This window comes from Pyrus communis, chromosome 10 (assembly GCF_041283825.1).
Source record: "Pyrus communis isolate YQ-2024b chromosome 10, ASM4128382v1, whole genome shotgun sequence".
NCBI classification, from domain to species: Eukaryota; Viridiplantae; Streptophyta; class Magnoliopsida; order Rosales; family Rosaceae; genus Pyrus; species Pyrus communis.
Genome location: NC_142574.1, coordinates 23,725,638 through 23,749,120, shown reverse-complemented (window position 1 = coordinate 23,749,120; position 23,483 = coordinate 23,725,638). Strand labels below are relative to the sequence as shown.

At 38.2% G+C, this 23,483-nt stretch overlaps 3 protein-coding genes across 3 annotated transcripts; 2 read left to right on the top strand and 1 right to left on the bottom strand.

Moving 5' to 3' along the window:
* The first annotated feature begins 1,289 nt into the window (after positions 1 to 1,289).
* Positions 1,290 to 3,353, top strand: LOC137728695 (phospholipase A1-Igamma2, chloroplastic). The gene is made up of 2 exons (XM_068467436.2): positions 1,290 to 2,684; positions 2,980 to 3,353. The coding sequence occupies exons 1-2, from the start codon at positions 1,396 to 1,398 to the stop codon at positions 3,224 to 3,226; spliced, it is 1,536 nt and encodes a 511-aa protein (XP_068323537.2). The 5' UTR covers positions 1,290 to 1,395; the 3' UTR covers positions 3,227 to 3,353.
* Positions 3,354 to 6,090: 2,737 nt separating this feature from the next.
* On the top strand, positions 6,091 to 8,694 carry LOC137728706 (U3 small nucleolar RNA-associated protein 18 homolog). Its single transcript, XM_068467449.2, has 2 exons — positions 6,091 to 6,280; positions 6,741 to 8,694. The coding sequence occupies exon 2, from the start codon at positions 6,769 to 6,771 to the stop codon at positions 8,458 to 8,460; it is 1,692 nt and encodes a 563-aa protein (XP_068323550.2). The 5' UTR covers positions 6,091 to 6,280; positions 6,741 to 6,768; the 3' UTR covers positions 8,461 to 8,694.
* A 114-nt stretch (positions 8,695 to 8,808) lies between these two features.
* Positions 8,809 to 13,047, bottom strand: LOC137728707 (glutathione reductase, chloroplastic). The gene is made up of 11 exons (XM_068467450.2): positions 12,439 to 13,047; positions 12,085 to 12,310; positions 11,702 to 11,980; positions 11,425 to 11,601; positions 11,124 to 11,177; positions 10,810 to 10,958; positions 10,597 to 10,660; positions 10,351 to 10,521; positions 9,963 to 10,100; positions 9,658 to 9,742; positions 8,809 to 9,108 (listed from the first exon to the last, which is right to left on the bottom strand). The coding sequence occupies exons 1-10, from the start codon at positions 12,816 to 12,818 to the stop codon at positions 9,701 to 9,703; spliced, it is 1,680 nt and encodes a 559-aa protein (XP_068323551.2). The 5' UTR covers positions 12,819 to 13,047; the 3' UTR covers positions 8,809 to 9,108; positions 9,658 to 9,700.
* Positions 13,048 to 23,483: the final 10,436 nt, after the last annotated feature.

Genomic DNA, 23,483 nt, shown 5'->3' with positions numbered 1-23,483 from the left:
AGTGATGATTAGTTCCCGTGTCTCTAGGAGCACCCTAGTTTAACAAAGGCTGAAGGGAAAAGAATATGCGGATTGATGGATGTCAAGAAACTTACAGTGGAGGCATCCATAGATGCGTACCAATAATCCAAATAGAGGAGTGCATGAACCTTACCGCATCAGATTTAATTTAAATTGTGGTGGATTTAACTGACCTAAAAAAATAAAATGAAAGAACTAGCGTGGAAGAAGAAATGGGGGGAGAAGTTGAACAGGGAAGGAAGGAGAAGACTCCTCAAATGCCAAAATCACCATTTAATTCCAGTTTTTTTTTTTAATTATTGGTTTATTAAATGATTTTTAATTTAAATTAAATTCTGATTGATTTAAATGATGTGGCTGTCCATATCAGATGCCACATAAGGTAGTATAAAAACATGTAAGAATAACATTACTGTTTTCTTTTAACTTCCACAAAAAAAAAAAAAAAAATCATTTTCTTTTAACTTAACAGTTACAATAATGCTATTATTACCATATTTTTGTATTACAATTGTATACTACCTTAGGTAGCATCTGACGTGGACATCCACATCATCTAAATTAATTAGCATTTAATTTCAAAATGTTAATCAATAATTAATAAAAAGATTGAAATTAAATAATGTAACTTGTCCAACCCATCTGCCACCTAAGAGCATATCTAAAGAATATGTCAAAATGTCCAAATCAGCAATAACGGTAACAAAAGACAGCATTAATATTTTCCAACCGAAAAGCTAAATCTGATGTGGGATGACATGGATTGACATCTCTCCCATTGTTGCCAAATTTGACAGCACCTTCAATTTTTTTATTAATTATTAAATGCTTTTTATTAATTTTTTATGGATTTAAACCATTATCTTTTGTTTCTTTTCATTCATTCTTTTCATTCCCAATTCAAAGAAAATATATATGAATTATTATTTTATGTTTAAAATTTAACATATTGGTTGAAGATCAAAAGTTTAAAAGATGTCAAAGTACCACGTAAGCCTTCAAATTTGACATCTCCTTTGGAGATGGTCTAAGATGTAAAGAAATATGCTATAAAATTATGGTAAGAATAACATTGCTCTCTGCGTCATCCACTTTCTTTTGGACCTGGCTTCTCTGGCCTCCCACTTCCCATGTTTTTCTATTCCCTCTTATTTATGCGGTCACGGTTAAACCATGTTAATATTTTATATTACTATTATTTTTTATTTTATTACTTTTATAAAAAATTAATATAAAATATTAAAATAAGCAGGAATAAGAGTGTATCGGCAGTGGAAGGCAGAGCTGCCAGCTCCCTTTCTTTTACATAAAAAACATTGCTCTCTGCGTCATTCACCACTGAGTTGCTCACCACCTCTTTCATCGTCGTCTCCAATGGCAGCCATTTCTTTATCCTGCACCGTTCTTCCCTTCACAAACCTCAACTTATCAGCCTACAAATCACACCCCTTTGGAACCTCGAAACTCACCGTTTCAACCTCCACCGTCGCCGCCAAAGTCCTCCACTCAAAAACCACCGATTCCTTACCCTCCATCATCACCGAGCTTGAAAAAGAAAGAGTCCACAGCAAAGAAGAGAACGACCAAAATGAACGAGAGACCGACACTACCACTCACGAAAACGAGCGTCGTTTGTCCGATGTTTGGCGGGAACTCCACGGTCAAGATGACTGGGTCGGGTTACTCGACCCGATGGACCCCCTCCTCCGATCTGAGCTCATCCGCTATGGCGAGATGGCCCAGGCCTGCTACGACGCCTTCGACTTCGATCCCTTCTCCAAGTACTGTGGCAGCTGCCGCTTCACGCGCCAAGCCTTCTTCGAGTCCCTGGGCATGGCCCAGAACGGCTACCACGTGTCGCGCTACCTCTTCGCCACGTCCAATATCAACCTTCCAAACTTCTTCAAGAAGTCCCGCTGGCCCAAGGTATGGAGCAAAAATGCCAACTGGATTGGATATGTCGCCGTTTCGGACGACGATACGTCGGCGCGTTTGGGCCGCCGAGACATCAGTATTGCGTGGCGCGGCACCGTCACCCGCCTCGAGTGGATCGTCGACTTAATGGACTTTCTAAAGCCGGTTTCCGCGAATCGAATCCCGTGCCCGGATCAGACTGTGAAAGTCGAATCCGGTTTTCTGGATCTCTACACCGATAAAGACGTGACGTGCCGATTTTGCCATTACTCGGCGAGGGAGCAGATTTTGACGGAGATTAAACGGTTGGTGGAAAAATACTCGGACGAGGAATTGAGCATCACGATTACTGGGCACAGCCTCGGGAGCGCGTTGGCAATCTTGAGCGCGTACGACATAACCGAAACGGGTTTGAACGTGATGTCGGACGGGCGGGTCGTGCCCGTATCCGTATTGTCGTTTTCGGGTCCTCGGGTCGGGAACGTGCGGTTTAAGGAGCGGCTCGAGTCGTTGGGTGTTAAAGTGTTGAGAGTGGTGAACGTTCACGATGTGGTCCCCAAGTCGCCCGGGCTGTTCTTTAACGAACACGTGGCGCCGAGGGTCATGAAGTTAGCGGAGGGTCTGCCGTGGAGCTATTCGCATGTCGGAGTGGAACTTAAGCTGGATCACAAAAACTCGCCCTTTTTGAAGCCGACGAATGACCCTGGTTGCGCCCATAATTTGGAGGCTCACTTGCATTTGCTGGATGGGTTAGTAAAACTTAATTAACAATATCATCAGTAAATATCAACATATTATTTCTCGGACGACATATTACTGTGGTAAATAATATGTGCTCCATATATCTATATAATTATACTTGTAAGTAAATATTTTATCAACTAATTTAAATATTATATGGTTTGAGCAGGAAAGAATGATTTCCAGCTAACACACATTATATATGCATGTTTAGTGAATGCCATAAATAGCAATTAATTAACAAGTCCTTGAAAAATAAAATAATAAACTGTTGCTAATTTGATTACGTGATATTTCATGCAGGTACCATGGAAAAGGCCACAGATTTGTGCTAGCCAGTGGAAGAGACCCAGCACTGGTGAACAAAGCCTCGGATTTTTTGAAAGACCATTACTTGGTTCCACCTTACTGGAGGCAAGATCATAACAAGGGCATGGTGAGGTGCAAGGACGGCCGGTGGATCCAGGCCGAACGGCCGAAACTCGACGATCATCACCCCGAAGACATACACCACCATCTCAAGCAACTAGGCCTTGCTTCTGATCACTAATTAGCATTCCAATCTTCTTCAACTGTATATATAGCAGGGTTTATGTGAAGGATTGTTAATGTTGATGATTGCGAAAAATGTAATAAAACGAAGAGTGCTGTGTGACAATGCACGAAATTTCAATGTACATACCGTTTCATCATCTAGCTCTAAACGAAAAAACAACCACATCAAGTGATCCAGTGGTAAGGGCGCAGACTGTGTCTTTCTAATAAACAAAAAAAATATAGGAGGTCAAAAAAATGTGAGATGTCCTGGGTTCAATGCTCTAAGCTCTGCGTGATTGTGTGCACGAGTAAGGTGAAATTTCCCATAGTTTATCCAAAACCGGAAGGGTTGGATAACCGTGGCTTACCACCAGTTGTCCCTTTTTTTTTTAAAAGAGGGGTTATCGACACTACATGAAAAGTGAGTATTAGGGCGTTATATTAGATGCGGAAATAAAAGTGCGGATGTTTCTACCTATAACAATGTGTGGCAACAAAAACAATAGGGAGTGATATTTGACATTTTTCGCTTTTAATAACAATAGTAATGGTTATTTTAGAGGTGAATCTACTTTTCGCTACTCATTTTTATTAGAGGCACTTTTTCAATGTATTTGCCCCTATTAGTGATTTTTAGAGGCAAGTACTTCTACCAATGTTAATTTGATTCATGTAGTGCCAATTTACATTATATTGATATCATCGCAATATTTTGTCCCTATAATAGTAGTACTATTTGATAACATTGTTACGGAATAGTAATATAGATTTTCCCTTTTTCTGTTGTACATAATATTTCAACTAGCTTAAGAAGTAAAAAACTACGCAACGGAATTGAGAGTCGTGTAGAGCAATTATTCATGCATCCTTGATTTTGTTTAGATTCCTCTATTCTCTAACTCTAGGGCTGGAAAAAAATACCGAAAACCCCAAGCCGAAACTGAACAAAAAATCCCGAAAATTTTGATACCAAAACTGAACCAATTCCGGATTTTTTGGTATAGGATTTGATCTCACTCTTTGAATAATTCGGTATTCCCAAACCGAACTTTACTAGTATAACATATATATATATATATATATATGTGTGTGTCAGTGTGTGGTGTTGGAATTTGTAATGATTATTATTATTATATAATTACAATCACTAAAGTGTGGTGTGGTGATGACAAAAGGTTGATGGATGGGTCACGGTGCTTGTTTTCTAGATAGGACTCGGAGGCAGATTGTCTACCCTTCTGTTTGGGTGCCATTCTCATATCTTATTATTTTGTGCGATCATGATTAAGTTACGTCAACATTTTATATTAATTTTTTATAAAGATAATAAGATTAAAAATAATAAGAATATAAAATGTTGATATGACTTAACTATAGCTGCACAAATAAAAGGGAATGAAAAGAACAACTAAACAGGAGGCAGACAATCTGCCACCATAGAACTCTCTCTTTCATTTTCTGTCTCATCAGTCATCTCTCTCGTATTGTCTCTTTCTTTCTCTCTGCAACCCATAAACCACCTAACCCTTTATCTTTCACTTTTTTTCCCATCTCTTCTCTCTCGTATTGTCTCTCTCTCTCTCTGCAACCAATAAACCACCCCTACTCACTTCAAAACCGAAACCACCCTTCCTTCCACTCAATCCAAAACCGAGCCGAAATCCAACTCACTCTCTCTCATTTTATTTTGCCCTTCTCATCTGCCTGCACTTAGTCTCATACTCTTTCTTTTTCTTGGATTCAAAGCTCAACAACCACCCACCGTCTAGCAATCTCACTCCGACGAACTGTCTCCACTCCGGCCATCACCACATCTCACGGCTTCATCCCCACCTCCGGTTCTCTCCAGTGATTCTCTGTGTGTTTGAGATTTCGAATTAAGGTTAGGGTTTTGAATTGGGGGCTCGGGTCAGGAGAAGGACGCATGTCTCTCTCTACCATAAATCTTCACTGATTCACTATCACTATGTCTCCAATTTCAATATGGATTTTTATGCAGGTTCGGATGATTTCAATTTCAGTCTAGATGATTTGGATTCTGATGCAGGTTTGGTTTCGAGAAATTTCGAAATACCTAAAATATTTCAGGAATCCTGAAATTTCGGTTCAGGATCGGTCATGAGATTTTCGTCTTGAAAATTTTCGGTTCGGGATTTGATATGCCACTTTTGGTTCGGTATCCCATACTGAACCATCTCTATCCAACTCCATTACTACTTTTATAAAAAGAAAAAAGAATTATGCTATCAAGTACTTAGGATAAAAGATCAATAAATAAATGGCATTTTAGCCAAAATAGTCGTTGAGAGTGGCATAACTCTGAACTTTGAATTTGTCTACCATCAATATCATTTTAGTTATTTAGTGAAAAATTTCTATGAAATAAGGATAAAATAACTAAAATACCTTTAATTTAACAAACAATGATTTAACAATAATTGAGGGTATTTTTGTTTTTTTTTCTTATTTAAAATAGATTTTTCATAAAATGATCAAAATGATTGATTGTGGATAAACTCAGAGACCAGTGCTATCGATTTAAAATCTCAAAGATCAAAATAATTGATTGTGGATAAACTCAAGGATCAGTGCTATTGATTTAAAATCTCAGAGACCAAAATGAAAAGTTATGCCAATTTCAAGAATCAATTTGGCTAAAAATTCTAAATAAATTTACTTATTATGATACAAGTGAATTGGTAATACTATTTGACAATTTAACGATCATATCTAAAAAGAAAACTTTTTGGGTTGGGTAGGTCTACAGTTGAGGCTACAAGTTTAAAAAGCCCAAATCCGTTTTGACCGAAGGAAAAGCCCAAATTTCTACTAGCTGAAACCTACACTATTTAATTTTTATTTTTTTTCCTGTTTTTCACATTCAAGCGCACCGCGAAACGACTTCGTTTGGTTTGTAACCCTTGCCTCCAACTCCAAACACAACGCCTGAACGCTCACCTTTTCTCCCTCGTTTCACTCGAAAGCTTAGCTCTGTTCTCTGTATCCGCCGTTTTCTGCCGTTCGCTCTGGGGGAGGTCGCCGTCGTTCAAGAAACCTCATCATCGTGGTAATTTGTTTTTCCTCTTGGCTGTTTATGTTCTTTTCATGGCTGAAATTCCTTTTTTTTTTTTTTGCTATTTTTCATTTTATTTTATTTTGGTTTTGTTTGATTTCTTAAACGTTTTTGTATTTCCTTTTGCAATTTGTACATTTGAATGTTTATATGCATAGATTTTCTGAATTTTATTTATTTTTTTCCCGCTTATTTGCTTACAACTTCAGGAATTTACTGTTTTATCTTAAAAAATAATTTTGGGGAAAGGGTTTTGTAATCCTTCACCCGAAGTTCTGTTCGAACTCCGCTCCCTCGATAATCATAGTTTCAAAACTACTTGTAGTTGCCAAAGATGAGATTTTGAATAGTTTGGTCATTTAGAGGAAGAATTATTATTAACTCAGTGATGTTTTGGAAGCTGTTTTGGTTGCTACTATTATATAATGTGCCCGGAATTTCGCTGATTGTGCAGAAGCAGAGACGCATTGTTGTTGTGAAAGATGAGTTTAATATCGCAGAATGTTCCGTCGGCTTTTAAAGCCAACAAGACTAAAAGGGATGATGATGGTGTTACTGACGAGCTGCCTTCGCTTCCGCAAGGAAACGAAGACAATGGGGATGAAGATGTGACTGATTTGGAAATTGTGAGGACGAAGAAAAGAAAGAAAGCCCGTAAGCAAGATGATGAGAAAGTGGCAGTGGAGCAAAAAGAAAAGGAGCAGCTGGAGGACTCATTGTTTGGAGCCATTAATTCCCCACTTGAGTTTGGAAAGGGGGATGAGGAAGAAGTTGGAAATGGAGCGGATTTGTTCTTTGTGGACCGTTCTGCCAGTGGTGTGCTTTCAGTTGATGAAGAGGATGGAGAGGTATTGGAAGAGGAAGCTCAGGAAAGGAAACCTGTGTGGGTGGATGAGGAAGAGGAGAAGGCCAAAATAAATATTGCTAAAGTTAATAGGTTAAGGAAGCTGAGGAAGGAGGAGGAGGAGAGTTTGATTTCGGGTTCAGATTACGTGTCGAGATTGAGGGCTCAGCATGCTAAGCTGAACCCAGGCACAGAATGGGCTCAACTTGATCGACACTTGCGGGAGAGTAGTTATTCTGATGATGAATCGTCGGATGAAGAGAATCGGGTAGGAGTGGCCCGTGGCTACAAGGGTGTAGAATCTGTTGATGATCTCCTTCGAACGAATGAGGATCTTGTTGTGAAGAGCAGTTCAAAGTTGTTGCCTGGACTTCTTGAATATTCAGCACTTCTAAATGCAAATGCAGAGGAACCTTCTAATGGTCCGATAAACTCAGTGCAGTTCCATAGAAACGGGCAGTTGCTTCTTGCTGCTGGGTTGGATCGAAGGCTTCGGTTTTTTCAAATTGATGGCAAGCGGAATACTAAAATAGAAAGCATCTTCCTTGATGATTGTCCCATTCGAAAGGCGTCTTTTTTGCCTGATGGGTCTCAGGTTATTATAGCTGGAAGGAGGAACTTCTTTTACAGCTTTGACTTGATGAAGGCGAAAGTAGACAAAATTGGACCCCTGGTTGGTAGAGAGGAGAAAAGCTTGGAATTTTTTGAAGTTTCCCCTGATTCTAGTACAATTGCTTTTGTGGGCAATGAAGGCTATATCCTGTTGGTTTCCTCTAAAACGAAGGAATTGATCCGAACGCTAAAGATGAATGGAACTGTTCGTTCTTTAGCTTTTACCAATGATGGGAAGCAACTGTTGAGCTCCGGCGGAGATGGACAGGTTTACCACTGGGATCTGAGAACTGGGGCTTGCATTCATAAGGCTGTTGATGAAGGTTGCATAAATGGAACATCTCTTTGTACATCTCCTACTGGAACACTGTTTGCTGCTGGTTCAGACAGCGGCATTGTCAACATTTACAATAGAGAGGATTTTTTGGGGGGCAAGAGAAAACCCATCAAGACCATCGAGAATCTTACAACGAAAGTAGACTTTCTCAAGTTCAATGGTGATGCTCAAATACTGGCCATTTGTTCGAGCATGAAGAAGGATAGCTTGAAGTTGATACATGTTCCATCATTTACTGTTTTCTCCAACTGGCCTCCACCGAGAAGGTCCATACATTATCCCCGCTGTTTGGATTTCAGTCCCGGTGGAGGTTTCATGGCTGTAGGAAATGCTGCTGGAAAAGTGTTGTTGTACAAGTTGCATCACTACCATCACGCATAGAACGAATGCTAGGGAGATGGTCACCGTGATCTTGTTTCCTTCATTTCAGAAGAATCATTTGCCTGTTCAACGACAATCTGATTGTGCTATCCGTTGTGGCAATTAGTCTAGAAAGGTAGTCTACAAGTGCTTTCATGGCTTTCTTGATGCAGAAATGTTTCTGCAGTTTTGACCTTTTATATTTGTTCGGCGAATGTGTTTCACCAAACTTTTTAAGTTGAAAATTTTGAGTCATTTATCTGTGTCCATCTTAGTTGTTTTAAACATCTCTGTCAACCAAATAAAGCGCATTTCTTTCGCGATAATGAAGTATCTCGATACAACTCAGAAATCTGTGCACATATATTCTGATTCGAAGTCAAAAACATGCATTTATTCATCGATCTGCAGTAAAAAAATATGTTGAAGTGGAGCCAGATAACAGCTCATACAGCAATTTGATTCATTTCAATACTTAGCAAAAACCCGCTACCAATTTACAGTAAAAAGATTCCTGATGAAGTGCTTGTGCTCAAGTTCGTCACCGGCCTCAAGAGGAAACATGCGGCATCTGTGCTCTCCGGAAACTCAGCTGCTGTCATGCCGGATACTCCAATACCAGCAACTGTTCCACAAGGATTGTCATGTACAAATTTCAGGAGCCACAACCTGCGCAGTAGTTTAATACACAAATCAGTTATACAAAGCATTGTATCATATACCTATTTTTTCAGATTATCATGATCTAAATCGCCGTTAACTCTGCAACTGAACACGCTTTAACCAAGAAGAAAAGAAATCAACGTTATCGACTCCTTTTGAGACAAGTCAAGTATAATTACCCAAAACCTCATCGAGATAATTGTAGTTTATAAATTTCACCTTCTAACTTGGGGAGGTTTCAAGAGAAACTCGGGTCCGACTTCCATACTCCATACCATTAAATGATACAACTTTAAGGCCATTAGATTGAAGTCCTCTAATCAGGTCTTCCAATCTAGACTGTCAACTACCCGTATCATTTATGATACGGAGTATGGAAGAAAGACCGAGAAGCTCTTAATCTACAGTAAGTTACAGAGTCTTTGCATCATTACTTTATAACCAAATCACTGAGCCTGGTCATATAAAATCGACAACTCAACACTTCAGAAGTTAGAACTAAATCCATAATATTCTACATTCATAAGAAGAATTTATCTTACTGTTAACTCTCACCCTTGGAATCAGTTATCTCGTGCAGCAGATTGGTCAACCCTGATCAAACACCTTTGGCAGCTTTAACATTGGAGTCTATCTTCTCCTGGAATGTGAAAAAAATGATAAGTAATCTACAGACTACTCGGTTTACAAGTTCAGAGTAATAAATTTTGAAAAGTTTCTGCACTTCTTGGGCCGTAAAAGAGGTGGGGAGTCTCTAACCAACTTAGGTCACAAAGCTCGTTATACATGATGGAATTTTAAAGGACCAGATTTATCATAAAATGGAAATAAAGGCAATTCCTTAAATGTCCACAACAAACCTGAGATGGAGGGTCTTTTCGTGTCTTCCGAGTGGGAGTCCTCATTGTCACAAACTCTTCTGCGGCTGTCGGGTGAATACCAATTGTGGAATCTAAGTCTGCCTTCGTCAGGCCGGCTTTCACAGCAACTGCAAATCCCTGTAATTTAACACATGTACTGCCACCTAAGCTCCAGAAACTAAATTCTGATTATAAAAAGAAAACAAATAAAAGTTGCTCCTTTGTGGGCGAGCCTTGGCACAATGTAAAGGTTGCTCCTTTGTGACCGTAGGTCACGGGTTCGAGTTGTGCCTTGTTGGCTTGGGGTCACCTTTTTTACTGCCACCTAAACTCCATAGACTAAAATTCTGATTTAAAAAAAAAAATGTTAAAAGTAAAATGCATTAACCTGCACAATTTCGGGTGAATCTTCTCCACACATGTGTAACCCCAGAACCTTGTTTGTCTTTGCACAGACTATGAGTTTCATGAAGGTTCTATCTGGCAGTCCCGAAAGAGTTGCCTTTAAGGGCCTGAAGTTTGATGTGTAGATGTCAACATCACCATACTGTTCTACAGCCTGCAAAAGTAACAGCAGTTTAAGACATGAAGCCAATTTCCCACAATTGCAGATATACAAATACAACCTCCGCACCTGTTCTTCGGAAAGACCAACTTGACCAATTGGTGGCTGGGAAAACACAGCAGAAGGAACAGCTCTACTCAAGGCAAAAAAATATCATTAGAATATACGCAATTCACTCATTTTTACCCTACTTGCATAGATTTTATGGAGGACTTCCAAAGTTATAAATCAGCAAATAATAATCCAACTCTTATCAACTGACTAGCAAGGTAGCATGGATACCTGTAATCAGGCATTGTAGGCTCATTCAGAAACAGTGTTTTTGCTATTGCCCCTCCCTCCATCAAAGCAACGGGAGTCAGATTTACTCTGTCCGTAACATCTCCAACAGCCCAAATTGAAGGAACTGCTGTACGGGAGAATTTATCAACCTGAGAACCAAAATCAACTCAAAAACATTCACAACACAACTCTATATCTATCTATCGCCCAGCTTTTGGTCACTTTTACCATGAAAGTATCTAACAAAGAAAGCAGGAAACAAAGAAAAACTTGAACATGTCCAAGAAAAACTTGAACATATCCAGGAACACTACCTCTATTGCTCCATTTTTGGACAGTTTTACACCTACGGCCTCCAATCCCAAATCCTGCATTGCAGCACAAGTTCGAATTATTAACCCATAAACAATACATCTTAATCATTGAACTGTCAGTATTATACTTGCAAAGTGCCACATCAAGGCATGAAGTCCCAATCAAATATTTCTAGACAACCGTCTTTCATTTGGTGGATTGTCACACCTGTGCCTTGATGGTGATAATCTTTGACTTGTGCCAATGGCCATGAAAACCAGGGAGAAGCTAACCACAAAATAGAAATATCCAAGTTCAAACCTTTGTATTAGGTCTACGTCCTGTTGCAAACATAATGTGTGAGAAACCTTCAATTGTTCCTTTGTTAGTCTTCAGGGACAATGAACCATCAGCTGCCTTTACGATAGCCTGAGGGGACTCCTCTGCATGGAACTCGATTCCTCGTAGAGCCATCTGCTCTTGAACAAAATCTCTAACCTGCACGAATATGAAAACACATATTACACCTCTGAAAAGAGATTTGTATCATGAAAATGTGTTAACCAAACTAACACTAGCAATATGCATGGTTCCTCACCTCTTCGTCAAAACCCCTTAAAACTTTCTTCTGCCTTATAAATACATGAACGTCACTCGTCAAACCATTGAAGATGCCAGCAAACTCTACAGCGATGTAACCACCACCAACTATTGCTATTTTCTCAGGCTTCGTAGGCAAATCAAGGGCAGCATCAGAATCTATTGCATATTCACTTCCGGGAATTTCAGGAATGAAGGGTCGCCCCCCAACTGAAACTAGTATATGTCGCGCAGAATACAGCTTCCCTTCTACATCAATCGTGTGTGGGTCCACTATCTGTGGTATTGGTGACAAAAATACAACATTAAGAACAACATTCCAAGTATATGTATAATATAGCCTTGCATACTTAATAGTTAAGAGTTTTTCCACTGCCACACCTTTCCGCGGCCTTCGATCAAAGTGACATTTGCATTGCCAAGAACATTCTTGTAAATTCCGGTGAGCCGCTTTAACTCAGCATTCTTGTTAGCTATCAATGTGCTCCAATCATGCTTTGGCTCAGTCTCATATCTCCATCCAAACCCATTACTCTCTTCAAACTCATGAGCAAATTTCGAAGCGTAAACTAATAGTTTTTTCGGTACACATCCACGAAGCACACACCTTGGTTAAGCAAAACACAAAAACCTCAGCAAAAAGACAACAAGAGAACCCAGAATTCAAAACTGTTGGAAAAGCTGAATAATTCAATTCCCAAACACCCAATTGGGCTATAACAGTTAAAGACGTACGTGCCGCCGACGCCTCCGGCGGTATCGGAAGAGATCGTGGAGAAGGGGAGCTCGCAGACGGCGACTGAAGCTCCGAAATTGGCGGCAAAGCGGGAGGCCCGGACGCCGCCACTGCCGGCACCAATAGTGAAGAGGTCGAAGTCGTAGTGGCGAGTGGAGTCGGCGCCGTTTCCGGAATCGACGGCGCGTACGGAGAAACGACGGCGGGAGTGGAGGTGGTGGTGGGGGTGAGAGGTAGAGGTGCGGCGGAGGTGGGAGAGAGAGGATAGGGTTTTGGGAAGAGAGAGCGGGGAAGGGAGCTTTCTGGAGAAGAGGTTGTGGAGGGCTGGGGAGGAGGACATGGTGGTGGTGAGCTTTGGGGTGGAGAGAGAGGTGGCCATGATGATGACGTCAGCACCTCAAGCTTTTGGTTTGGCTATCTTAGCCTAACTCGGTCGATACACAGATAAATTCAGTTTTAGCAATGAAATTGCTTTGCCTTTTTCCTTTTTGATCTTTTAAAAATATAACGCGAAAGTTTGCATCTATAGAGCGGAGAACGAGCGCAACTTCAATCATATAGCTAAGTTGGAATAAGAGTAGATCGGTTATTTGACGTTGATTTTAATTTTCGGTAGATGGTTTTTAACTGCGTTTTATGGCACTTCGCACGCTTATGATAGTGACATCAGTGTGTCGAATGATATGTGCATAGGTACTTAAGGAGGTGAGGTATTCTCAGGTACTGGTCACCTGCGTGGCAAACACGATTTCAAAGTGAAACCTATCTGAGCCCTCAGGCAGATTAAAGTAAAATGAGATGGATGTTCGAGCCGTGGTTTTAGGCTTCAAAGTTCGTGAGTCAAAGTCGTACAACTTCTGCGTAAATAAAAATGGATAAGCCCGATATGAAGCCTTATTTTTTAAGGAAAACTAATAAAAAGGGTTTGAAAACTTTGAGTTTAACGATAAGGACAAAATAAAAGCTAAAATGAATAGTACCATAGTTGATTTTTTAGTGTAAAAATATGATTTTTCGTTAAAGTGAACATTACCATGAACTTTTCATTAAAGTTTCTTATTTTTTATTTATGACCGAAACAATTTAAATTCCACTAAAAGTTACGACTAGTAGCTAACAACTCATGTGTCCGAATCAAAGATGACTTGATTATCTAGTATGCATATACTACAATTTTTTTGGGTTTTTCGATTTTGCATTTGCTAAAGTTCCCTCACCCGAACTCGTGCCCTGTTCGCTCTCTTGCATCGCACGGCTTCTTTCATTCGCCGGCGGTCCCGCTGTTGCTTTGCAGAATTATTAACCTTTCTTGGAAGGATACTGAACGTTGCTTTAGCGTTTTAATAAACTAACTAATTGTCCATCCAAATTGGAGACACGTTAGATGCCCGATTTAGGATCTATGCACCCATGAAGATTGTTTGATCATGTTATTGGAGAAATATTTAATTGTGACGGGAATATGAATGGTACACTACGTGTTTTTATATAAGTGGTGAGAAATTTTATTTTTTAAGTTATTAACTTTTTAATACACATATCCCACTATTTATTTAGTGACACGTGATGTACCACCTCGTGCGCTGGTCATATTGAAAAATCTCTCATATTATTCAGAGTGCCTTCCACTTTCCTAGGATCTAAAGTCACAACTGATGCATCTATCTATCTGCGGCTGTTGACATCGCTTTGAGTTGCATGAGCTATCTGGGTGGGTACATTTTCAGTTCTGCATATTTCAACAATTTAACCGTTTATCTTTTATATGCTACCTTAAATATCATGTCTACCCAAAATCACTTAAATTTTAAACCATATTGGATTAAATTTAGTGTTTCTTTGTAGGGCTCACGTTGTAATGTATTTCTACGATTTAATCATCTATATTTTAGTACTTTATTTATACATCATCCTTACAAAAAAAAATTAGACAAATCCAAAAGCACAAGATATTCACTTGATGAAAATAGACGTATACGGTTCTATAAAGAAATACTAAATTTAATACAACGATCATATGGTTTCAGATTTGGTTATTTATGGTAAACATGATCTTTAAATTAAGACATAAAAGATAAATAATTAGATCGTTGAAATACATTACGAAAAAAGATCCAAAAAAACATGTGCCAGGAAAGTGTATCCTAATCCTCTATATACATATATATAACCAAATATATCACTACTAGAAATCTTGGCATAGGGATATAACCAAATATATCACTACTTGAAATCTTGGCATAGGGCACTCTTTTTTCTACACGTGCCCTTTGCTTCAAGAGGCACCATTTTCCTGAAAGGTGCTAAGTGCTAACTATGAGAATTGCACACCCTAAAGTGTGCCTCATGTAGTTGTTTTTTCTATTATATTCTTGTAACGAAGTGTGCCCAAATGTGTATTTTTGTTAGGATAATACTTAAAAAAAAAAAAAATGGTGGCAAGTCACGATTACAAGTTTGGCTTCCACATTAACAGCAGGTTTCGAACCTGAGACCTCCCAATTTTCAACCTCCCTCTAGTCATAAGTTTGGCTTATAGATTAGCAGTAGGTTTCGAACCCGAAACCTCTCAATTTTTAGTTTTAAAAAAGCCTCATAATTCGTTATTTACCATTGAGCCACTAGTTCGTAATTTATTAGAATAATACTTGGTTATTAACAACTTATTTGGTGGCTCAATAATTATGCAACACCTGTCTTTAAAACTCACACCTAAATCATTGCTATCTTGATAACCAAACGCCAATGTTCTTCTTCCCTTCCCTATGTCACCGGCTCCGTCAATCCCGCTCTCATTCCTCCAACCTCTCTCCTCCGTCATTGTTCTTCCTCTGCAAATCCGACCAAACTATCACCCTTCATTTGAAAATTCATTCGACCAAACCAGTGCACCGACCAAAAACAATTTTTACAGGTGCCATGAATTTGATTACTCAACTATCAAACCATATATTTTCACAAGATATAGTTAATCATCGGTTGGAAAGTGGATGAAGGACGGTGGCTGCTGGCGGTGGTGGTGGGTGAGGACGGTTGCCGAAGGTGCAAAAGACATTGAAGATGGCGACTCCCGTTCCATATGGGTCCGATTTTGTTCATCTTGGAAAGAATTCAATTTTTTTTATTTACAACTATGGTGATTGGTGTAGGCGAAGGAAGATGAAGGAAAATGGTAAAAAAGTTGCAGGGGGGAAGCAAGGAGGTGTTTAGTTGTGTTTGGAATTCTTAGAATACCAGGTGTCTTCAATTTAGTGGGCCACATAAGCAAGTCAGCATATTGGACATTTATTAGGAGATAAAATCTTATGCATCCAAAATAAATGTGACCTTTATGTGCTCTAAATAATGACCAATACGTATTTATAAACTTAATTTTTTTTAACTTTATTGTCATAAATAAATAGGTGTGGACTCTCTGTGACAACTCGTCCCTAGTTCTACGATTTTATAAATTTTAAAAGAATGAATTTATGCCCAATGCCCTCGAGGTGAAGATTTTGACTTTCTTTGACCAATGTGTAGAGAAACGTTTGACTTATTCACTTAGCGCATTTGTTCAGTACTCATTGGTATGAACGCATAAGCGAAAACCGTTTGCGAGTCCAGATTATATCGGTATAGTTATAGACGTTTGAAGTTGTAAAACTATAGATTGTGGGAATTATTTAATTTCCACATGTGGGTTAAAGGTTAAATCAGGAAGGGAGGAGGAAAGAAAAATAAAAAAATAAATAAAGAAACCTTCCCGGGCAGTGCAACCGCACACCTAAACGGATCAAACTCTTGACGATTTTCGCCATTTTTTCCGTTGAACCACTACCATCCAACACTTGCAAAATGCTCAATGACTTCCCCTTTTCCATTTCCACCCAAGATCGAAGGGTTTAAGGACCAAAATCGTGAAAAACCTCACCGGAGCACTGGAGGTGCTCGATTGTGATTCCTCCGGTTCGGCGAGTTTCACCACCCACCACCACTCTTAATCCACTCCCCTTGGACCTAGGAACAAGACCCAATCAGTTGTAGGGGCGTTGGAACATTGAGGAAGTCGAATCGAAAAACACCCATCTTAGGGTTTTCGGCGGGTTTGAGTGAATTTAGGGCTTTTCCTGGCCAAATTGGACTTGGCCACAGGTATAAAACTTGCTATACTCATTGAGATCTTCATTTCTGTAAATTTTGGTAAATTTTTTAAAATAGTCAAATTTTTTGGCAAGTCGGGACGGCCGACCGCCACCCGCGGCGGCGGCCTGGCCAGTGGGCCAACGATGTCCTTTTAAGTTCAATTAGATGTTCTGATGCCATAATTGATATCCATATGATGTGGTTTGGTTGTTGGAACTTAGTTTCATTACAACACATCACTTGACCTTTATAAGAATCGATGATTCGTCCGTTCGATCGTCACCAAACTTTAATACATTATAGTACGTAATATTTGATGACCATAGAAACTTACGGATCGGGTGGAACGTACGGATCTTCCCGAATTAGATTTGTAAGTTCATAAAATAAAATGTTGACCGCCACTTGGTTTTGGCAATTGGCGGAGATCCGACCGTTGAACATTAGGACGTGGTTCTAGGAACATAATGTGAATATTTAGAAGTAATGGATCAGAAATCTGTGATGCAGATCTTCCGAAGTGAATTACGTAGGGATGTGTTTTATGTAAATTATGTATTCCATCGATAAGAACTCTGAGACGTGATTTGATAATTGTTCTAGGCGACATTAGTTCTTGATGTCTCGATATGCATGCTAAGAAGTCGTAGTGCGGACCTCAGGTGAGTGGGTCTTTTCCTTTCTATCGTGTATACACACACGCGCGCACACACACACACACACGATAGATAATTCCACAAACGTTTATAAATTGATTATTACTTATGATTAATGTGAATGCTTTGAAGTACTAACGTGAACTACGAATGGCTTGATCCAATTATACCAAGGGCAATGATGATCAGGATTAAATGATGAATAATTCATGGAATTATGTGATATTTGATGAGGAAGATATCTAGAATTAAAAATACCATGGAACCAACTGTTATAAACAAATAAAAAGAATTGAACAAATGATTGATTGGTATTTACCTTGAACTTGAGATACTCAATGAATTGATTAGGAGTTAAACATAAATGTCAGTTAAAATCAGTGGTAATGAAAAAAAATTTCATAATGAAAATAATGAATTTAAATTAATGATGCAGAGATATAATTTGAAAATAATTTTATTTCAAATTGGAAACCAACTTACAATTTTGCCTACTGACGATTGATTGAAAGATATTATCAGTTTAGTCTCATCTGAGTTCCCCATTGTTCCTGTTCTAATGGTATCTCTACCAGCACAGAAGGCATTGCCAGAAACCCCAGAAATTACTCAATCTTTATCGAACATTAGTCCTTCATCCTCCCTCAAGGGCAAAACCAAATCATCTAGATCATACAAAACAACAAGTTCGAAGGAAAAAGAGAAATCCTCACAACTCCAAGATATGGCATATAAGCTTATGGCAGAAGCAGCTTTGTTGCTCAAAGAAGAAGAAGAAACAAATTCAGACTTATCAGACGCTTCGTCTCAACCCACCAAGTGGTCTGATTACCAAGATTCTCAGGATCCATTTGAAATTTGATTTTCAAAATGTAATAATTTGTAATCATTTTAAGGGTTTTAACCCATGTAAATTGCACAGTAGCAGCCATGTAATCAGCAGTAGCAGTAATCATTCCGACAAGGAACTATTCATCAGTTGTAGTAGCAGACAAGTCACTATTCATAAATAGTAAAATCACTTTTTACTATTCATCCATCATTTCGAAGAAAGACACGTGAATACACAGTGAAAAGCTTCATCATCAGTCAACCTTTACAACCTTTGGCACATGCAAGCGTGAATCTCGGAGTTAATCATCCCAGCCTCAATCATTCCTCTCAGCTAGATAAAAGGAGAGCTCATTCTCAGAGCAGGAAGACTTTAGTCGCCAAAAAGCTAAAACTTCTACGAATTCTCTTAGAACAGAAGTATCATAGCTTCATCCCAATACCAAACATCAAACACCTGTATTTTATTTTGAATTAAGGATGCCTGCGAGCACCACTGTTCTTTCAATCAATCGTCAATAGACGAAATTGTAAGTTGGTTTCCAATTTGAAATTAAATTATTTTCAAATTATATCTCTACATCATTAATTTAAATTCACTATTTTCATTATGGAAACTATTTTCATTATGGAAACTATTTTCATTACCACTAATTTTAACTGGCATTTATGTTTAACTCCCAGTCAATTCATTGAGTATCTCAAGTTCAAGGTAAATATCGATCAGTCACATTTGTAATCCTTCATTCTGGATAATATTAATTATATTTTCATATGTAAGGGTATGATATGGTATGATACCTTCTTCGTTAACTAAGACACTTCTAATTTTGTGTGCAAAAAGATTTGGTAATCCATTTATAAATTTTTCTTTCCAAAATGGTTGATTACTATCTTCTCTGAGCATGACTCTAGACATGAACACATCTTTGTACCATTTAAAGTCACTTAGAGTTGGGCATCTCAAACTGCTGAGTTGATCATGGATCCTGGAGGTAACATTACTAGGCATCCCTATGAAATGTTCTATTATTGTGAAAAACAATGTATTGACTACATCTGAGACTCCTTGTTGCTTGTCAAAGATTAGTATTCCTTCTTCATCTTTTTTAACAGCATTTTTTATTTCATTTCTGGATTGTTCAGTGAGATGTTTCTCCCACCAAGAATGGAGCATTCCTGTAAATCCAGTGACCAAAAGGTCGACAACTTGTGTTTGGCTGAGATTATGATTGGTAATATAACTATTAGCAACCATAGAGATATGTTGGAGTTTATTGAGAAGTTCTTATTCTGATAAACCATCTATATTCCATTCATAGGGTTTATCAGAAGAGACTGATAATTGATTTTGGATATTTCTTTCCTCAAATTGGATATCCGGAGGTGTTGGCATGGGATACCAATTTTTGGTAAAAGACGTTGGGTTGACTCGTTTATTGGTAATCCTTTCGAGTTTGAGATTTTGAAAAGCTTGTTCAACTTTTCGAATGGAATTTGAATCATCATCTGACTCAGAGGAGGTTGGAGAGATTTCTAATGAAGAATCATTGGGATGTTGTAAGACATGAACTGTCTTTTCTTCTTTTAATTATGATAACATTTGATCAATTTTTTGGTTTGTGGAGAGTGTTTTCAAGGCTATTGCTAGTCATATTAGGAATGGAAGAAACAAATTCATGTTTGAATTAAAAGTGTCTGGAATTAACCCTTCTTGAATACAATTCAAGTTTGCGCCCGAATCTATCAAAGCAACAGTTTCGATACGAAAATCATCAATTATTATTTTGATTTTAGAATACCATTTATGGATTCTTATCTTGTCTAAAAGACCTGAGATTAAATCTTTTGAAGAAGACTTGCTCGAATGAGCATCATAATTGTGATCTGAAGAAGAACTACTTTGCTCCTCATCATGATTATCAACAAGAGTTTGAATGCGGACACTACTAAGATGTGTACGAATTTCTAGGTTTTCGAAATTTCGAAACCTAATTTCCTCTTTAATTTTATTAACTTCGCGTGGGAGATCTTTGATTGTGATTTCTTTCTTAGTCTTATTAAAGCTTTCCAAGGTTGTGCTAAGAGAGATTTTTGGAGTTGGCTGAGGTTGGCTAGTGCCAGATTCATCAGAAGAAACTAATTTCTTAAGTTTCTTAAGATAAAAAGATTTAAGTTCAGGGTCATCGACTTTACTTATTAATTCGATAAGAAGATCTTATTGTTCTTCTTGCTTATTAAGCACTGAAATTTTGTTACAACAAGCATCGGTACATCGTAACTTGATGTCTGGAGATGAAAGATTGGTTGACGAACTATTATCAGAAGAGGATAATTCCAAATCACCTTCTGACTGACTATGGTCTGTGTTTCTAAGTCCTAAGACTTGGATTAACTAAAGTGTTTGAAAAGAAATTAGAAGTAATAACTAAAGAAAATTGGCTTAAAGAAGACAAAACAATTGTCTCCTTTAGTCATCCTCCACAAGAAACGATTTTAATCACCACTGCTAATAAGCAAATTCCAGCTACTCCTTTTAAGCTCCCTAAGGAAGATGCAGGAGTAAAACCAGTCATTGAACAAAATAATTTTACCAATCAGAGTCTTCATACTATTGGTAAACAACTTGATAAAATTGAAACTAAAATTGACAAACTTTCTTAACCAAAATCAATCATCAAGGAAAAACCCTTAGTTAATTTTCCAGAATCTTCTTCAAAGGCTCTTGAAAACACTCTCCACAAACCAAAAAATTGATCAAATGTTATCAAAATTAAAACAAGAAAAGACAGTTCATGTCTTACAACATCCCAATGATTCTTCATCATAAATCTCTCCAACATATATATATATATATAATTGATAATTCCACAAACGTTTATGAATTGATTATTGCTTATGATTACCGTGAATGCTTTAAAGTACTAACATGAACTACGAATGACTTGATCCCTATTTAGGGTACGTAGGCAGTCTAACAAGACGTTAGATGTAGCCATACAAGAAGTGAGGTTAAATAATTGAGACAATAGCTTTGTTTGGGGAATTGAACAATGTGAGGGACATTGGTGTAAATTGTGAGATTTAACCTTATGTGCTGGTGGTTATAAATTAATGTGTGAAGAATTAAGAAATTAAAGTAAGGAAACGTAAGTAATGATAGTTAATTAAACTAGTGTCTAGTTGGACTTATCACTGATGATTATCCCAAAAAATAAATAGTTCGGGAGTAGGGCATTACAGCTTATGCATTTTATGTCATATTATATATATGTATATAATTGAAAATGCTATGGCATGGTTGAGTATTAGATTGCATCATGGTATATCTATATGTATATTACCTCCACACAATTATTGTGAATGCTTTGAAGTGCAAAGGTGAACGCAGGACATCCAGGTAAGTTCAGGTGAGTTTATGGAATTAGTTGAATTGATGGAGTTATGACATGACTAAATTTATGTGTTAGGCAACTCCGACACTGTCGTACAGGTTGCCCATGAGTTGTACATGTTATATTGAGATGCATTGAGAGCTTATAAACCTGCACCCCGATGTTAATGCTCCCGCCCATGGCCAGGGCACAGTCTTTCACGTGATGTTCACCTCCCGCACCTTACCTTGGACTTAACGTACGCACCTTACCTTGGACTCAAGGTAGGTGCACAAGCATGTCATATAGACCACTATAAGTGGTTCCGACTCGTAAATGACCCGCGATTATTCGCACAGTCTTCACGTGATTGTAGCACTTGAGCGTACTTATTTACACCCAATCCTGTCGTACAGACCACTAGAGGTGGTTCCGACTCGTGTGGAGGCATGTTTGATGAGTTATAGATTAAGTCGTACATGTCACTATAGGTGATTCCCGACTTATATGCTAGCCTTGATTGATGAGATATGAATAAGTCGTACAAGTCACTATAGGTGACTCCTGACTTATATGTTAGCATTGATTGATGAGATATGGATAAGTCGTACAGGTCACTATAGGTGACTCTGACTTATGTGCTAGCATTGATTGATGAGATATGGATAAGCCGTACAGGTCACGTGAGATGACTCCGGCTAGCATGTTGATGAGCTATTGGTTTAGCCGTACAAGCCACAATAGGTGGATCCGGCTGACATACCATTTCATATTGATTTATTTACCTGGGTTACTTATTCTTGTTGAGATATTTGACAAGGCATAACTGTGAAACTGTTATTTTGGTTAAACTTTAGAGTTATAGTCATGCCTGTTATTTTCTGGAAAATTATACAGGTATTACGACGAGGGGCTACTGCCTTTGGTAATTGAAATTGGTTTGAAAAGTTTCGTTTCACTCACTCACATTTTCTATTTTTGCACCCCTCCAGGTTCTAGCAGCAGAGTTCCATATCGACGAGGATTCGTGGTACTTTTTAGTACAGATGTCTTCTTATGATGGTATAATCATTATCTTACCTTACTGTACTATACCTATGCTCTGTATCATGCGTGAAATGGGTCCAGACCCGCTCACCCGCACTCGTGTACTTAGGCAAATTAGATTTTAATTTATTCACATTTTATATATTATCACACTTTATGGTTTCGTCACCTTTCAGGTGTCGACCAGCATGACTCGATTCGAGGTTTTAGTGGACATTTCAGATCGGGATGTGTCACTCTCTGCGTTCTAGCAATAATTGGAGTTACAGAAATGCCACACTAACTCACCACAATCTTATTTAAATACTAATTGTGCCCAAATGAATTACAGCATATTGGGCAAATAATTTTTTTTTTTGGCACCCTTTATGATTCCAAAACGAGCCAGTGGGACCCAACTTAGCCACGGGAAGTGAAAAACCTATGGGACCCAGCTGAATTTGTTCCACAATTTCTATTAGGGGTCTGTTTTGACCTAATAGGATTCTTTTGATGAGGATCCGTAAATTGCGTCTGTTTATCGTATAATGTGTGGTTAGTTTTTATTAAGTATTTTTTATGTTTAATTTTATCATAAACGAACACAATTAACAAATATTCAAATTCTGTTTTGACACCCCTTTAACAGTGGCTAAAGGGTAGCAGCCACACATATATATGTCCGAGGGTCATCCTAATCTCTTTCTTTCACATGACCATAATATAAATGTGCGAACATAACATCATTATATAATTATGCATCCAAGCAAATATCATTTGTTAATTATATGACATTAATAGAGTAATTGATGCTAAAATGTACTTGTCCAACAACTGCATGTACATCATATCATCTACGTTCGTCGAGTCTTGGAGCTTTGAAGAAAGCCAAACACGTACTAGATTCTGGTAGGTTGGTGACAATATGTCATGATGCAATAGTGTGCAATCCCAATGTCTTTATTTTTTTTTATCAATAACTTGATCACGCACTGTAGCTACATTGGAACACATTTAAGAGCTTCATTGGAA

Coding starts and splice junctions, on each gene's coding strand:
- LOC137728695 (XM_068467436.2), top strand. CDS start 1,396: ATGGCAGCCATTTCTTTATCCTGCACCGTTCTTCCCTTCACAAACCTC. Junction 2,685..2,979: donor CACTTGCATTTGCTGGATGG/GTTAGTAAAACT, acceptor TATTTCATGCAG/GTACCATGGAAAAGGCCACA.
- LOC137728706 (XM_068467449.2), top strand. CDS start 6,769: ATGAGTTTAATATCGCAGAATGTTCCGTCGGCTTTTAAAGCCAACAAG.
- LOC137728707 (XM_068467450.2), bottom strand. CDS start 12,818: ATGGCCACCTCTCTCTCCACCCCAAAGCTCACCACCACCATGTCCTCC. Junction 12,311..12,438: donor GCCGGAGGCGTCGGCGGCAC/GTACGTCTTTAA, acceptor TGCTTAACCAAG/GTGTGTGCTTCGTGGATGTG. Junction 11,602..11,701: donor TAAGGGGTTTTGACGAAGAG/GTGAGGAACCAT, acceptor ATATTCGTGCAG/GTTAGAGATTTTGTTCAAGA.